Source organism: Gasterosteus aculeatus, chromosome 21 (genome assembly GCF_964276395.1).
Source record: "Gasterosteus aculeatus chromosome 21, fGasAcu3.hap1.1, whole genome shotgun sequence".
NCBI lineage: Eukaryota > Metazoa > Chordata > Actinopteri > Perciformes > Gasterosteidae > Gasterosteus > Gasterosteus aculeatus.
In genome coordinates, this window is record NC_135708.1 from 11,098,469 (window position 1) to 11,116,789 (window position 18,321).

Sequence of the window (18,321 nt, forward strand, 5' to 3'; positions counted from 1 at the left end):
CAGTCAACGTGGTTGCATGGATTTGAATAACTGGCTTAGTCGGACTGAAATCGAATGATCTGTTTCATGTAAACACCTTTGTCCGACTATGTGCGGACAATGTGCGGAACACCCCTGGATAACTCGATTCGATCCCGTTGGTAGTTTGACTATTGCGGCATGTAACGGTGAATCGGATAAGGAACTGGACTTTGCGTCTTTGCGCATGCTTGAGATCCCGACGGCGTCTTCTCTCCGTTATCAAACCAGCCAATAGCGCCATTCGCATTCGCTGTGCTCCTATTAACATCATGCAAAGATAGTAGAGTGATGTAGCGTCACCTTGCTCTCCGTTTGCCATCTTTCTCGTAATGTCAATGTTGTTGTTGTTGTTGGTTGTTGTTGGTAGTGGTGAAGCGGTGAAGCGGAAATGGCTGTATCACAACTAGTTGTAATGAAAACAGCGCCACCTATCAAATCGGATATGACATGATTTCGGCCAATGATTCAATTTATTCACTGCCATGTATATTGGGATAATAGCACCTCCCCCCAAAAGATAGCATAGTCCGACTAAGCAAAGATTCGAATTATACCATCATGCAAACACACTGTGTGTAGAAAACACTTTTTGAAAATCTCTGAGGAAACAGAAAGCTATTGACATACAGGGTAGTCTAGTGTGAGACACACAGTGATCCATTACACCAGTGCAGCTAACTAAGAAACTCTATTGCATTTATTTACACTCAACATTTTTCATAGTGTATTTTAGCACAAGATATTTTATTATACTAGTGACTCTAATGTTTGTGATTTAAGTTTTTCAAAAGTTTGCAGACAATACGTGAAATTATGGACCAACAAATGCATCTGAGATATATGGTTTTTATTACCATGTTATTAATACATATTTTGAAATGCAGTAAATTATTGTCTTTTGAAGAAGAAATAGTACAATAAAACGTGGTTAATGCAGAAGATGTAAAAAAAATAGCTTAATAAATGAGGTTTAAAGAAGCCTTTTAAAAAATGCAACAAAGAGAAAAAGTTAAAATCCTGTTATAAAACATGATGATATATGAAAAGCTTCTTCTTTTAGAATACTTCTCTATTTAGAGCCGTGGGACTTTTATTTGTACCGATCTGATAAACACAAACCTTACGGTGTCAAAAGTATGAAGAAATTAACTACCTGAGCTACAGGATGTGGATGTTTAAAGTTCCTCTTTGATAAACTGTTAGCAGTGAAGATTACATTTTCACACGATTCTTTTTCTCCATAAACTGACAGATGAAGCTAGTTATTTCTGTAAAAAGCATCTTAACAATAAAGCCCAAATGTGACCACAAGAAACGGCTCATTTTCTCTTCACTTGAGCGTAGAGATCCTCTGGGACGTCAGCAGTCCGTGTGACATTGTCTGCTGCCTTGGACACTTTGACCTGCGCATACAGCGTGTCCTCCTGCTGTCCACCGTCCTGCTCCAAGACCGAGGACGGTCCAGATCTGAGCCTTGAGAAGTTAATCTCTCCATAGTGGAGGCCTTCTTCTTCTGTTGTCACTGTCTCTCCAACAGGATGATTCTACATAAAAGAATAAATGAAGCAAAAAGGAAGTGATTGTGGAAGCAGCTTGATTCCAAATAATTCAAAACCACACAGAGTTGTTTGGTGTGTTCTCACCTGACTCTGATGTGCAGTTGGATGTGGAGACTTCAAACGCCTGCAAGACAAAATGTTGGGTCTAATACACAGAATACCAAAAAAAGACCACATGTCATTGGAGACACATTCTTTACTGATGCTACTGACCAAACAAAGACAACCAGGCCGATGAGCACGATGATCCCAATGATTCCTCCAAGAACTGCACCCAATGGAAGATAATTAACTCGACCTCAAGACAAGATGAAAAAAACAACAGTGACTAAATAAAGACACTATGGGAATGTAACAATATTGATTACTGAAGTACCTTTATTAGTTACCTTTTATAGTCAGATGGACCTCTGATGATGTTTGATTACCAAGCTGATTGGTGGCCACACAGTAATAAACTCCTCCATCACTGACATTGAAGCTGTAAAAGTCTCCTTCAGATACTTTGATTGGTGCATCTCTGCTGGTCTTGAACCAGGTGAAGCGGCTCACAGGAGGTTTGGCTCTGCTGGAGCAGGTCAGGTTTACCCGGCTACCTGCTGACACCCGACCTGATGGACTGATGGACACTGAGGTGTTCTTGGGAGCATCTGAGGAAAATGTGACATTAAAACTTTAAGCAGCTGACATCGTGTGAACACATGAATCATCGTATGCTGACAGGATCAAAGAACACTCACATGAAACACTGAGAGTCTTTCTCTCCTCTGACGTCTTTACATGTTTTCCTTCATTCACAGGATATCTGGCAGAACAGGTGATGATGAATCCATCATGTTCATGTGACAGAGTGATGCTCTTCTGGATTCTAGTTGTGAAGGTTCGATCTGTGTTTTCCTCCATCGTGTGGTGAGAGTCTGGTTGGAGGTTCCAGGTGAGTTGAGGAGGAGAGTGTGGACAGGGAGTGGAAGCTGAGCAGCTTATAGAGACAGACTCCTTCTCCTTCACATCACCTGAGATCTCAATCCTGGGCTTTGGAGGAGAATCTGTGGTTTCAAATCAAACACAGATTGTACACTGAAAAAAGAGCAACAAGACTTGAGTCTACAGTCTGTGATGAAACTACTCTTTTACATTTGAGAGCAAAATGTTTATTCACCTGCAATATTTAGTCTCTTGTGTCACTGGTCGCGTCATTGTCTATTGTCGTGGATGGCCGTAGTTTCCTGCCTGCTGTTTTTCCCTCCGGGTTCCTGTGTGTTTTTGCCCCTTGGCCTTTTGATTTTGCCTTGTGACTATTAAAGTCTTTTGTTTTCCGAGAAGTCTGCGTCTGAGTCCTGCCTCCCCCACGCATCCCTGACAGTACCTCTGAGGCAAATTTGCGATATTGTGAGATACAAAATAAAATAAAATAAATCATATAATCATGGCAAAAACTGACACTGCCCCCCTGCGAGGCCACAAGCCCGACAGTATCCCACACAAGTTAACGCTAAATGCGTATTGGTAAAATGTAACAGGTCATTTAAGTGCCTCGTCGCTCTAATCAGATTATATTTCTTTAAATGTGTCTGCTGGCAGGAGGCTTCATGGATGATCATCATCCAATGAGAATAATGATCACAACTCTTTCATAGTATGTAGATGAAAACAAGCCCATAGAATCAAATTGATAAGAATGAATAGGATATATGTACTGTATCATCTTATATATCATGTGTATGTGTAGATTACCATATATAACTAGCAGTTTTATTATATGTGTGTGAATGTGTATGTGAGAGTCATTATATATCCATTGTTCATAATCAGACATCTGATCAATTCAAGCAGTGAAATGTGGAACATTCAGGCGTTTATTAAGCGACGAATAAACCAGAACTTTACGAAGAACGCGACATGCAGCGGCTTTCCAGATGTTCCCTGCATCGCAACACTGTACAGACAGGACAGTATGAGAGACAGTATGAGACACTGTGTGAGACATGAGAGAGTGTGAGAGACAGTGGGAGAGACAGTGGGAGAGAGTCCGTGGGACAGTATGTGAGACATTCTGCGGAACAGTGGATGCTCGGCTGCAGCCTGTGGTGTTCGTCACGTTTCGGCTCGGGGAAATCTTCTTGTAAATAAATGATTTCTTGTTGTCAGCATCTGTAGCGCTCGTACAGGACGTCATGGCAGCTCAACGGGTCTTTGTGATCTCGGAGAAGTCTCTTCCTATAATGCCACTGCCTTAATCTAACTGATATTGCTTCGGGGACCCGAAAAGCCTGATCTACGTCATCTCGTCCTGAATATTATCTGGCTAACTCAGTTAGCCACGTACGAGGAACAGGGCCCTGGTCCACAGGCGCATAATAATAATAATGACGATGATGATGAACACTATCACTCAAAGTAAAATCAACTCGCAAAGGTTCATCATTAAATGATGTCTGTAAGCCTGGAGAGAATATGGTTTCATATTTGAGGTAATTTTAAAAAGCAAACAGTTTAAGTCATAACTGTTGGTTATGAAATGACAATTTGAGACAATTATTTAAATAAATATGAATGCACATGAGCAGGAGTCCAGTTAATAATGCATTACTAATCATCCTCAGGAGGACATTTTATTCAGTACAAGACGACCAAAATGAAAAGTAGTTACTTGTTTGTCATGTTTTCACAAGTTTAGTTTATGTTGTTATTCTGTGGCAGAATGGCAGTTACTTGTTTGTTTAGTTGGTGTTGTGACTCTGAGTGAGGTGAGAAACCTTTATTTAGCTTTGTGGCTCTAACAGATGAATAAGGAGAAGTGGGGAGTATCTAACACTCAATAAATCCTGAGAACTTTCAAGAACAGGGGAAGTCGTTTAGTCCGACTCTGCAGAGTTCTCACGTGAAATAAAACTTTCTGCAATAAAATATTCATTTGGAAATGGTATTTTCAATTAAAAGAATACATTGTGGGAGTCATAAAGCTCGTCAGTATTTTGATCTTTCAGCGGTCAGACTAAATATTCTGTAATATAATTATTTACGGAGACGGACTAATTCTATTTTTGAACATGTAAATACTTGTATTTGTAATAAATCATTGATATGATTTCTTATACATGATGTCTTTTCACTTGCTTAGCTTGACTTTAAACGAATCTCTATGGAAACAAAATGCTGCATCCCTAATAAAGTATAAATGTAATACACTTGTTTACCTTCTACAGTCAGATGGATCTCTGATGATGTTTGATCACCAAGCTGATTGGTGGCCACACAGTAATAAACTCCTCCATCGGTGACATTGAAGCTGTAAAAGTCTCCCTCAGGTACTTTGATTGGTGCATCTCTGCAGGTCTTGAACCAGGTGAAGTTGCTCACAGGAGGTTTGGCTCTGCTGGAGCAGGTCAGGTTCACCCGGCAACCTGTTGACACCCGACCTGATGGACTGATGGACACTGAGGTGTTCTTGGGAGCGTCTGAGGAAAATGTGACATTAAAACTTCATGCAGCTGACATCGTGTGAACACATGAATCATCGTATGCTGACAGGATCAAAGAACAAACACTCACATGAAACACTGAGAGTCTTTCTCTCCTCTGACGTCTTTACATCTTTTCCTTCATTCACAGGATATCTGGCAGAACAGGTGATGATGAATCCATCATGTTCATGTGACAGAGTGATGCTCTTCTGGATTCTAGTTGTGAAGGTTCCATCTGTGTTTTCCTCCATCATGTGGTGAGAGTCTGGTTGGAGGTTCCAGGTGAGTTGAGGAGGAGAGTGTGGACAGGGAGTGGAAGCTGAGCAGCTTATAGAGACAGACTCCTTCTCCTTCACATCACCTGAGATCTCAATCCTGGGCTTTGGAGGAGAATCTGTGGTTTCAAATCAAATACAGATTGTACACTGAAAAAAGATCAACAAGACTTGAGTCTACAGTCTGTGATGAAAGTACTCTTCTACATTTGAGAGCAATATTTTAACCTTTACTTACTTACTTACTTATTATCAGATGTTGGATTATGAATCATTATTTATTTTGTTAAATAATTTTTGACTGTTTGTTTGAGACTTGTAGTCATTTTTCTGATGTTTCTGAATGTCAGCAGATTCATTTCTCCTCTGAACTTCTCACATGGATACAGTTAATAATTACACTACTTTATAATGAAGCAAAGATTAGAGAAAAGTCCCAAACATGAACTCATGTGTACAGCCTAATTTTCCCCACCTATCACCTCATGACCCTTCAGATTTAAACTGTGACCTTCGATTTGGGAAATTAAAGTTTCACTAATTATTGAATATAAATCGGAATAACTGAACTTTTTTTTTTCAAGCATTAAATGTAAAGGTGGGCATGTACGAGCAGCATTCTAAATTGGTTATTAGTAAAAGTGAACAAAAAAAATCTATTTTAATCCAGAAAGCTGAAATATTTTATTTCTTGGTCAGTTTCTGTATGTATTTACATTTACAATGAAAGTTCTTTTACTTGTTTTATTCTAAATAATAACATCATGAAAAACAAAAGTCTCTTACCTTTAACTGTTATTTGAAGAGGATCACAAGCAGCTGTTGCTCGAAATGCTTCGTTCTCAACCCTGAAGTAGTATGTGTCTGTGTATGTTGTCTTTAAACTGGAAAATAAAGTGGTGCAATTTTTCTGACTCAAGTCTCCAGTAAAACTCATCGGATACGTGGAAACTTTCCCACTACTGTTGAAAATCACATTATTTGGAAACGTGCCAAAGCGAGAGTCGTTTTTAATCCACACTCCAAAGGTTGTTGTTGTGCTGTTGAATTTCTCTCCTGATTTAATGCTGAAGTTACATGGAATTTGCAAACAAGATCCAGTCAGTGCTTCCATCTCTTTTGGTACAGTGATGAATAGACCTGAATCCTCAGAACAATCAGCAGAAGCACCTGTGAAACAAACTAATGATTAACAGTGGTGATTAAAATGTGTAAAAACACAACAATAACATGAACACAAAGAGAAATATACTTCAGCAGTAATGTTTTGCGTTGTGTTCTTTTTTTCCCTGAACAGTTTTTGTGTTGATTCATCTTTTTGGTTTTACAACTTTCCCCCACAAGGCCGAGCCCAGTGGGACCAAACCCGTCTCTGTCTCCAAATAACTACGTCACTTTTGTCTCCGTGATAAAAGAGCTCAGCAGGAAAACACAGATTGTAACATTCACATGAATTTAGGTTGAAATGATATTTTCCAAACAGTAAATGATTGAAGTGAAACACAAGTGAGTGAAGATGAAGCTCACCTGAGAGGAAGAAGACACTGTGCAACACGATGGCTGTCACCATCCTAACAGACTGGTCGGCCATGACACTCACCACCTGATTCACAAACACAACATCAGTGTTCTAGGAAGCGTTCAACATGCTGTGTGCAACCACAAGTTCCTGTGTGTGAAGAGACCACAGCTCACAAGTCTGTGGACGAGTACGACTCTGAGTGTTGGATGAGAACAAAACTATGTGAATCCTGGTAATTCATTGGTGCACCTTTGGTTAAATGCAGAAGACTCAATGGACAGAGAAAACTACGGTCACTTGCCTCAGTTATGAGTTATGACTTTGATGGTGAAGCACACTCGCTGCTATAAACAGATAACTAGAGATGGTGTTCAGAGTAAAGGGGAGACGGTGAAAACCACCAGACTAATATCCTGCCACCATTGTGTAAATTCATTAAAACGTTAAAATCAAATGCAATCATAGGTTGAATTCCTTCAAAAGGAAGTTTGTGTAAGAATCAGTTGGAACAGTTGAAATTACAACTGAGGGAAAAGGAGAAGAAGGATGCAGCTCAGCATGCAGCCCCGTCATAAAGAAAGCAAAAAAGAACATTAAAACTCATCGGATATCTGGCCAAAGGCCAAAGCGATTTTTAATCCACATTCTAAAGGTTGTTGTTGTACTGTTGAATTCCTTTTATGGTTTAACACTGAAGTTACATGGAATTAGCAAACAAGCGCTTCCATCTCTTTTGGTGCAGTAATGGATAGAGCTCTATTCTTATTGTAGCGGGTACAAATATGTACTACGGCTTTAATACTAGAGAGAGAGAGAGAGAGAGAGAGAGAGAGAGAGAGAGAGAGATTTTTTTTTTTTGATTTTTGAAAAACCTTTATTTTACATAAAAAAAACAATTACAATCATTTTATCTCATTTGCCCGTCTTCTTGCTCAGGATCTTCCTCCGCCGGTCAGACGCCTCACTCAGCCACATTTCCTCCATCCCTGGTGATCTTAAGGTTGATCTTCCTTAGTCGGAAGACCTCCTGCTGGGTGTAGTCTGCCCCACCCTTTTTCGTGCAGCTGTGTCGAACGGAGCGAGCGAACTTCTCCAAGTCGGAGAAGTAGTCCTCCAGCTCCACTCCTCTCTGGTTCTTGGTGGCCAGCAGGAACGCTTTCATCTGCCCCACCCCGTGCCTGCTGGTGACCGTCCCCCCTGAGGAGACGCTGTCTTCAGAGGCCCACCCTGAAGAGGACCCTGACTCCACACCTCCCACCTTTCCTCTGCGCCCCCCTCTTTTTGCCCGAGAGCCTCCCCTGTTGGCCCTCGTCTTCCTCTTCAGGCGGGGGGCCTTAAAGTCTACCCCCCCCTCTTCCATGTATTCCTCGCTGTCCGAGGTTCCACCTCGAAACGCTCCCCCACCACTAAGTGCCCCCATCCCCTCTTTCACTCGGTCACACACACCTGCCCGCTGGGCTACATTCAACCCCCCATCCACTCCGACATTCATCCCCTCTGACCCCTCACCCACCTGACCGACCGGATGGCTCTCACCCAATCCCACAGTCTCCCCCTCATCCACCTGGTCGCCCGGCTGGCCTTCACCCAATCCCACACTCACCCCCTCACCCATCCCCACAGACACCCCCTCACCCACCTGACCGACCGGCTGGCTCTCACCCATCCCCACAGTCACCCCCTCATCCACCTGACCGACCAGCTGGCCCTCACTCGTCACCACACTCACCCCCTCACCTGTCGCCACAGTCACCCCCTCACCCACCTGACCGACAGGCTGACCCTCACCCGTTGCCACACTTACCCCCTCAGCGACCGGTTGGGCTTCACCTATCGCCACACTCACCCCCTCACCCGTCCCTACTGTCACCCCCTCATCCACCTGACCGACCGGCTCGGCCTCACCCCCTCTCACACTCGCCCCCACATCCAGCGGAGCGGACGAAGGGTTCCTCTCCGGGCAACCCCTCGCCAGGTGTCCCTCTCCGCCGCAACGGAAAACACCTCCCATCGTCCGATGTGGCGAACATGGCGTAGTCAAACCCCTCGATCTTCACCTTAATCACCAGGTGGAGGGCCTGGGGTTTGGTGAGGACCATGTGGAGTTGTCTCCTGTGAGACACCACGTGCCTCATTAAAGGCGACTTGCAGCCCGAGGACAGCTTTTTAAGCGGGGACACCACCTTCCCGTGTTTGACCAGCTCCTCCAGCAGCGCTCCGTCAGGGACGAACGGCGGAACGTTCGCCACCGTCACCCTGACGGCCGGCACCGCGAGCGGAAGAACGGGCACGTGCGCCCCGCGGACCACCACGCCGCTCGCCACCACCTCGCGCGCCTTCTCCACACTATCTACAAAAATGACCACCGCGCGGTTCATCCACGCGGCGGACTTTACGCTCCCGTGCCCAACCAACCCCCCCACGGCCAGACCGCAGTCCTCCACGGAGCACGCGAAGCCCGGCGCGAGCTTCACGCCGTGCTTCCGCGTCAGCCCCGCGAGGTCCGACATGCCGACCGGCTACAAACGCAGACAAAAACACATAAAAAGAAAGAAAAGTCACACGTACACACCAACACGCATTCACCCCACAAACCACACCAGAAACCACGCCGAAAAATACACGAGATAACAGATAGAAAACACATCCAAACAATTCACCCCACGCTCCGCACACTCAGCACACCTTCCGCTCAGAGAGAGAGAGAGAGAGAGAGAGAGAGAGAGAGAGAGAGAGAGAAAACGGGGGTACGAGCGGCGAAAAGGAGAGCGATAGAAGAGGAGAGCGGTTACGTTTGGGTTTTTGTTTTAATTGACTATATCCGTATAAAACGGAGCACGTCTCCGTGGCGCGCTTGCCTGTGTGGGTGGAGGTGAGCAGCGCAGACAGCAGCAGCTGGACTCGCAGCCTGATGCGGTGCAGAAAGCACGGCACAGCTGTCCTTTACGGCACGTATAGACCGCTGTAACGCTTCTCCGTTCCCGACTTGAGTTAAGAAACATCGATGCTGGTCTTTTGCCCTCATCGAGGTTTGGGAAACTCAAGTCGGGAACGGAGAAGTGTTACAGTGGTCGTTACTATAATTTATAACTCATAATACTCGACGGGCCGGATCAAAACGCCCAACGGGCCGTAGTTTGTTCCCCCCCTGGACTAAACCATCTCAATGTTACAGCAGCGTCTCGGCCCTACAGATTTCAGACGTGGTGCGGAGGATCCTCAGAGGGTTTAGCGCTGGTGGTAATGTAGGTCGCTCTGCATGGATCACAAGAGTAAGTGCACACAGAACAGTAGAGCTGGTCGAGGAACACACAGACACGCAGACTTGTATCCAGTCGTAGCGGCAGATTCCAGAGCTGTCACAAGTATCGTCTTCACTCCGCGCCGCACACAAATACCATGTGGGCCTCATTAAAGGCGCAGCGCCATTGGTAGTGTGTCCTAAATCACATCACAGGCCGTGCCTCAAACAACACCCACTCAAACAAGAAGCCATCGATGGTGTAAGACCAGTATTTTAATCCCTTTTTAAAATCAGGTATTATTATACTATGTGAAGATTCCGCTGTGCACGCACCAGTTTTACCAGTAAAAAAGGTTTGCAAGCAGCAAATGCCGCCACCTATCGACCAGAGCCAGAAGTGGAAAATCCACACACAATCTTGTCACAAATTTCCACCACATGTCCCTCTTATCAAATAATGTATTATGTAACAGTCACTAAATAACTCCAGTATGTTCTCTGATGCTCTGCCTTACAGAAATAAAGAACATCTCATACCTTTATTTGTGTTATTGCAATTCAAACTTCAAATACTTGACTTACTCGGGTACCCAAATTACTTCCTCTTTCATAGTTTCTACTTCCTCTTCATCTCAAATATCTATTTAAATGTTGCAAATTCTCTGTGCATTGATACAACAGGCAATGTAAAACTATTGGTGAATAATTATAATGAAATCTCTCGTAACATGATATTTCAATAAGAATAGATTGTAAATCCATAAAAAAGTATTAAAGGTGTCATTAACTTACATTGAGTGAGTGTTTCTTCTTCAGTGCAGTCTGCTGTCTGACAAGTTAATGCAGAAGTCACAGGTCTTTGAACCAAGATGGTCTGTGAGAGGAAGGAGGAGGAACTGGGAGGTGGAGCAAAATATCACTGCTGGTGTTCCTGCAAATGGCAAATAAAATATAATTCACACACACTTGTATTGTACTAAAACTACAAAACTCTGGAAAAATACCATTAATTCACCAGCCAATGATTAAATAAAAGTCCTTTAAATTAATAAATGAAACATTTAGTGTCTGCATTCATCATTTTGAAATCCTATTTTTACGATCAATAAGGGTTTTAATAAAAGCACACTGGATATAATCAAAGAAAGAAATGGATTTAAATCACCAAGCTGATTGGTGGCCACAAAGTAATAAACTCCTCCATCAGAGACATTAAAGCTGTAAAAGTCTCCTTCAGATACTTTGATTGTTTCATCTCTGCTGGTCTTGAAGCAGGTGAAGCGGCTCACAGGAGGTTTGACTCTTTTCCTTCATTCACAGGATATCTGGCAGAACAGGTGATGTAAATATTGTACTTTTACTGAATGTCAGCAGATTCATCAACATTTCTCCTCTGTACTTCTCACATGTCTTCGATTAATAATTATACTACTTCATAATGAAGCAAAGATTGGAGAAAAGTTCCAAATATGAACTCATATGTGCAACAGAAAATGTATCTATTCTTTAAACAAGATCTCGTCAATGCTTCCATCTCTTTTGGTGAAGTAATAAATAGAAGTTAATCCTTATAACAAGCAACAGAAGCACCTGTGAAACAAACTAATGATTAACATTATATATAATAATTCAGTATGAAGAGAGCGATGATGAACAAACTTTGACAACACTAGAAAGTTAGCAGGAGCCTTTTATGAATAACTATCACCACCTCCAGTCAGGACATGAACAGATGGAACAAGTGACTCTTTCTGCTTTCGTCTTACAGTTCACACTGTAAATGATTAAAGTGACGTCTCCAAATAAAAGGGACTGAACCAGCAGCTCACCTGAAACTAAGTAGACACTGAGGAACAGGCCGTCCGTCCCCATTCTCACAGCCTGGACCTCCATCACACTCAACATCTGGATTTACAACAGTACACTTAGTAGTATTCTACAACATAATGCAGATTTTATTGAGACTTTGTTTTTTTTAACAAACATTCACTGTTAAGATTCACAAACTAACATTTTGTGTATTTGTTGTGTTTTAGTCCTTTAAGATAAATTGGAGACATAATGTGTTACATAATATGTATGACACGGTTTGGGTTAATGTCTGGTTTTATTTTGTAGTTTCTTGCCTTTGTTCTCCCTGGGTCATGTCACTTCCTGCCTTGTCCGCCCCTGTGATTGTCTGTCATGTCATGATTGTTTCCACCTGTGTCCAATCACCTGCACCTCCCTTGTGTATTTAAGCCATGTGTGTCTGTTGTCACTTGTCGCGTCATTGTTCCTTATTGAATGTCAGAAGCCCAGGTCTGTGTCCATGCCCGTGTCTCCTGTTCCCTGACCTCGGTTTTGCCCTTTTTGAGTTTTTTGAGTTTTCTGACGATTAAAGTCCCTTTTTGTTTCCTGCAAACTCTACGTTTGAGTCCTGCCTTTTTCCCCCACACAACTTTGTGACAATGTAAATTGTACTCAATATGAGAACCATCATTTCTGTCCCTCATTTCATTATGCCCTTTTTTTAATGCTGATTATAAAATAAATAACCATGTGGCTTTAAAACTAACAAGATGTGAATCAACAGAAGCAGTTAAACTCTTTGCCTCATCAAATAGGCCCACAGCAAAAAGGAGAAACAGAGACGTCTTCAGATCGCAGAGAAGTGCTACAATTGAACTTTCAGGAACGTGTTTGAGCAAGATAACAAACTCTATATTTAACCACTTAAAGAAGGTTTCAAACCTAATGAAGTGTTAGATGTCACATGATCTGAACTTCTCAGAAAAGCAAGCAGTCACATGCTTACTGCTCATATCCGTAGCTACATGGCTCTACAATGCATTGTGGTCCACCGTCCCCTGATGGTGCAGACACTGTTGGCTATGCTGTTTGATTGCTTTCCTTCATCCTGAGACTTGAGCAAAGTTTAGTTGTAAATAATGTACCTTCCTCCTCCAACAGCTCACCGTCACTGGTTTAGTGAGAAGGAAAGGAGACGACATTAAGGGGTCCTGTTGTATAAGAAATATCAATGATTTTTTACAAGATTTTACATGTTCAAAAATAGAATTAGTCCGTCTCCGTAAATAATTATATTACAGAATATTTAGTCTGACCGCTGACAGATCAAAATACTGACGAGCTTTATGACTCCCACAATGTATTCTTTTAATTGAAAATACCATTTCCAAATGAATATTTTATTGCAGAAAGTTTTATTTCACGTGAGAACTCTGCAGAGTCGGACTAAACGACTTCCCCTGTTCTTGAAAGTTCTCAGAATTTATTGAGTGTTAGATACTCCCCACTTCTCCTTATTCATCTGTTAGAGCCACAAAGCTAAATAAAGGTTTTTCACCTCACTCAGAATAACAACATAAACTAAACGAGTTTATCAGATCGGTACAAATAAAATTCCCACGGCTCTAAATAGAGAAGTATTGTAAAAGAAGACACTGTTTATATATCATCATGTTTTATAATAGGATTTTAACTTTTTGCATTTTTTAAAAGGCTTCTTTAAAACTTATTTATTAAGCTATTAATTTTTTTACATCTTTTACATTAACCACGTTTTATTGAACTATTTCTTTTCCAAAAGACAATAATTTACTGCATTTCAAGATATGTATTAATTTCAAGGTAATAAAAATCATATATCTCAGTTGCATTTATTGGTCCATAATTTCACGTGTTGTGTGCAAACTTTTGAAAAACTTAAATCACAAACATTACAGTCAATAGTATAATAAAATATCTTGTGCTAAAATACACTATAAAAGATGTTATGGGTGTAAATAAATAGAGGCTTCTTAGTTAGCTGCACTGGTCTATGTGTGTCTCACTTTACAGGCACAACATCAACTACCGTTAAAGCGTCTGTATCTGCACAAGCGCACTAGACTACCGTGTATATGACACCTCCCCCTCTTTAATAACATCGAAGGAAACTTCAACTGAAAATGGCAACTCAAACACCGCATAGCATAAACCAAGATTACCTCAAATTAAGACATTTCAACATACGCTGGTCTCATACCGATCAACCGACAAAACATTATCAACATCATTGGCTGTACAACCTTCTTTCCTACTCACTCATTCCCCAAAAACGTAAACGATCTGCACTTATCTACTGGTCAAGCCCGTCGACTGTCAACCAGATCTGCACACCCGTCTCTGGTTCATGTGAGATCTGGTCACAGTCTGGTTAGAGGGGTTGTGGATGTTGCCACAGGAACAGTCTCTAACATGGTGGTCGGTCAGAGTGCGTGTCTGTCCCTGATATGTCCCCGTGTGCTGCTGGGATGGGCCGGGGAACCGGCAATGGCCGAAGGTGGCGGCCGCCGCGGCTCTGCTCCATGCAGATCTTGATGACGAAGGATCTCGGGGTGGTGCTCTTGCTTGAGATCATTGCTGGCAAAGACCGTTAGTGTTCATGGTCCAACTTGGAGAATACAACATCTCCTGGGTGAAGGTAGTGGCCCGGCTCCATGACGGCGGTTGAAGTAGTGAGCCTGTTTAGCCGTCTTTCACAGCTGTCCTGCAGGGCCATTTGGGTAGGAGATCTTTCTAGAGTGTGTGGAGGGTGGTTCTGATGTTTCTCCCCATCAACAGCTCGGCTGGACTGAAGCCTGGTGGTGGAGAAGAGAGTGGACCTCTCATCAGATTCATCACAGGATCCGCTTGCTTGAGAGTTTTCTTCCTCTGCGTGCCCATTGCCCTGTGGGTGGTGAGGGCGGTCAAGAATACCAACAACGATTCGGTCGCCGATATTCTCATCTCTCAATGCTCTCATCAACGTCTCAGCTTTCTCTCTTTGCACGGGCAGATGGACACATGCACGTTCGTGTCTTACATTCCTTCTCGGCACAAAGTACTCGTGGAACTTTCTAAGCACGATAACAAAATCATTACTACGTCCATTTTTTGGAGAAGCAAACGAACGGAAGATGTTCTGATCCCAGAGCGCATATCAGGCTGATAACCTGCAGGGCGCCATCCTTTGTTCAACTTAATGGCGGTTCTAAACCTCACAAAACGCTGCTTCCACTAAACTCATTCTCCTGGCTTATCGAAGGAGAAGTTTAATGGTGGATTCACCATGACTCGGTTTTCACTTCTGACACCATGTAAATAAATGCAATAGAGGATTTTTAGTTAGGAACGTCTGGACTTCCTAAAATACAAAATGTGTCAGCGGTATCTGCGTGCTCAGCAGAGAGCTCCACTGAGGAGGATGGGCTGGTTATGCGTAGTGCCACCCCACAGGGGTTAAGACTGAAAAACACTGAGCTACTTTCGGATTTGTCTAACTTTTTGTCCCACCTGCCTGATGACCATCGTGGTGATGTGGAGAATTTAATATCTGGCTTCCCATGCTTATTTGGTGATATACCCTCTCAAACTTCTGTCCTTATGCATGACATTGTTTTGACTAACCCGAAGCCCATCAAACAGCATGCTTATCGAGTAAATCCTGCAAAAAGGGAATGCATGAGGAAGGAGGTGAACTACCTTGTGGAAAATGGATTCGCGGTACCCCAGCCTTACCTCAGTCCCACTTCCCCCACCACAAACCTCAATGGAAAAAAGAAGCAAGCCCTGAGAGAGAGCACAGTGAGAGGCTTTATAGTTGCCCTCCATATCGGATTGGCCGGAGTGTGGGCCAATACCGGGGTGCTCTGGAGGCAGGGCCAGCCAATACTCCGCCCCTCACCTGCAGGACAAACAAAAAAAAGGTGAGGGCAAGAGGCACAAATCTCTACACGTAACACCCCCACACATACAAGTCCAACCAAAGGTTTGGAAATCATTTCTTCCGGCTGTGTGAAGCAAACGCGTTTTAATTCATTTCCACCATGGTTCGAACAAAAAGGGTGATAAAGATACCGCGGACTAAAAAGGTAGAGCAATATGACGATGATGACCCTGAAGCCTACAAGAACATGCCTGTCCCCGATGAGAAATCCTCCCAATACACAAAGGACAAAATTGATGAGTTTCACGATGACAAGATCACGAAACTTTTCACCAGCGGGGTTGAAATGGAGAGTGACCAGGACGAGCCCCCACTTGTCACGTTTCCTCCGGTTAAGAGGGAAACGCTGACATCCAATGGGGGAATAAAACAGGAACCGTGTGAGGCAGTTAAAGAAAAGTAGGTTTATTTACAAAAAAAAGAACATAACGGGTAGGTTGGGAAAAGGTGGGGGGGGGGAAAGTGTACTGTGGGGGTTGTGCCAAACAAAATTATCAAAGTACAATAAAACCAGGCCTAGCTCAACTCGGCGGAAAGAAAAGGGAAAACAAAGACCTGACTCTATTCTACAAATGCTCAACATAACAGAAATACATCGGTGGCAACAACCCATAACCTAGTGGAATAACAACAGTAACTCTGCGTGTATGTGGGTGTGTACAGGGTACCCCAGCCTTACCTCAGTCCCACTTCCCCTGCCACAAACCTCAATGGAAAAAAGAAGCAAGCCCTGAGAGAGAGCACAGTGAGAGGCTTTATAGTTGCCCTCCATATCGGATTGGCCGGAGTGTGGGCCAATACCGGGGTGCTCTGGAGGCAGGGCCAGCCAATACTCCGCCCCTCACCTGCAGGACAAACAAAAAAAAGGTGAGGGCAAGAGGCACAAATCTCTACACGTAACAGTGAGCATTTTCTTTAATTAAAAGGTTTTTTTGTCATGTTAATAGGTCACACTCCTGAAGACACACAGCCGGCTTGGGAGCGTGCCGGTGCAGCGAAGCTGACCCGCCTGTGAGCTCAGAGGGATTGGTGTCGTGGGTCCAGTGTGATAGCTGCCACTCGTGGTACCACACCGTGTGTGGGGGCTGGGACGAGGAGCTGGATGACAAAGATGATTTTAAATGTTGTGTCCTGATTTTACTTATTTTTTTAAATAAATATGTATTCATTTAATATTTTAGTTGTAATAACTCGAAACCAGAACCAGAACAAAAGGACATTACTATGTTGACAGCATTGATGGTAACCTTTGACCCTTTAATGAGTTTAATCTCCACGAAAAACAAATGTTTACAATGACATGGACGTCTGAGCGGGTCAGGAGTATACCAGCGCACGGCTAATTCACCGGTGTTAGCGTCCTTTTACAGACTCAAAAAATTTCACTCGCAGTATTTGGCTTGAAAGGTAAAGTGCTAACGCTTTAACACAGTTAAATCACCTGAAAACATTACAAGATCATTTTTATCGAAAGTTAGCTAAAAACTGTCCGGGTCAGGAGCCCGTTACGTTACATATTAGTTATTCTTCCAAAAGTTATGAAAATAATGAACGACCTCTCACGCATCTGTGCACGGGTCCATACGTACGCAGCTTCTGTCTCCTCTAAACGAGGCAGAGGCATATAACTTACGAACATACAAATCTAAACAGTTTCAGACACAAATTACACATGTGTCGCTCCACATTTTATAGCCTATTCCCCGGCCTAAATACGTCCACTGCAAACACGCATCATGTTCTCATGTAGGTTAGTGCATGTAAAACAACAGATACGAATTTCAAAGAAATTCCTGCATTAAAATAATGTATCATTACTGTTTCGATGATTTTAAATGGTCATTTATTATCACACCAGCATTTAATTATCTCTGCAAATCCTTTGTTTCCTCGTTACTCACAAGTCATTGTAAGTGTTGCAAGGCTAAGGGACTAATCTGCTTTACTACTATAGACCAACAATTATTAAATAATTATTAATTATTAAAGGAGACCACCAATCTACAGTTAACCACAGGACAGGTTCAGACAACACAGGCACTGGACATGAGTCCACAAACAAAATTATATAAGTTTATTTTTGATAAATTATTTTTCTTAAAATATACAAATGTTTAAATCTTCAGTCGTTGCGATATTACACCAAAATAGAAACGTTTAAGCGTTTTTCAGGTTACCATGGAATGCAACGTAAGGGGGTGCTGAGGGCTCACAGGCAGAGATGACTGCTGAGGGGGAAGGAGTTTAATGTTACACAAACTATTGCCACCAAGGTGCACTACAGAAAAATGAAGGGAACCACCACCGGGATCAGCCAGTCAAGTCAAGTCATTTTATTTTGTATAGCCCAGAATCGCAAATTACAAATTTGCCTCAGAGGGCTTTACAGTCTGTACACATACAACATCCTCTGCCCCGAAACCCACCATCGGCACAGGAAAAACTCCCCAAAAAATGAAAAAACCCTTACAAGAGGGAAAAAAG

At 42.8% G+C, this 18,321-nt stretch overlaps 1 protein-coding gene across 7 annotated transcripts in view; it reads right to left on the reverse strand.

Moving 5' to 3' along the window:
* Positions 1 to 18,321, reverse strand: part of LOC120811683 (vascular cell adhesion protein 1-like) — a 111,864-nt gene that overhangs the window by 29,750 nt on the left and 63,793 nt on the right. For 6 of the 7 annotated variants that reach the window (XM_078095676.1, XM_078095679.1, XM_078095677.1 and 3 more), the window contains 7 exons: positions 5,133 to 5,438; positions 4,778 to 5,038; positions 2,321 to 2,626; positions 1,970 to 2,230; positions 1,794 to 1,878; positions 1,665 to 1,704; positions 854 to 1,565 (listed from right to left, as the gene is read on the reverse strand). In XM_078095676.1, coding sequence (XP_077951802.1) covers positions 1,341 to 1,565; positions 1,665 to 1,704; positions 1,794 to 1,878; positions 1,970 to 2,230; positions 2,321 to 2,626; positions 4,778 to 5,038; positions 5,133 to 5,438 — 1,484 coding nt within the window. In that variant the 3' untranslated portion in view covers positions 854 to 1,340. Of the gene's footprint in view, positions 1 to 853; positions 1,566 to 1,664; positions 1,705 to 1,793; positions 1,879 to 1,969; positions 2,231 to 2,320; positions 2,627 to 4,777; positions 5,039 to 5,132; positions 5,439 to 18,321 lie in introns of those variants that run through there. The other variant, XM_078095675.1, reaches the window with a different exon arrangement.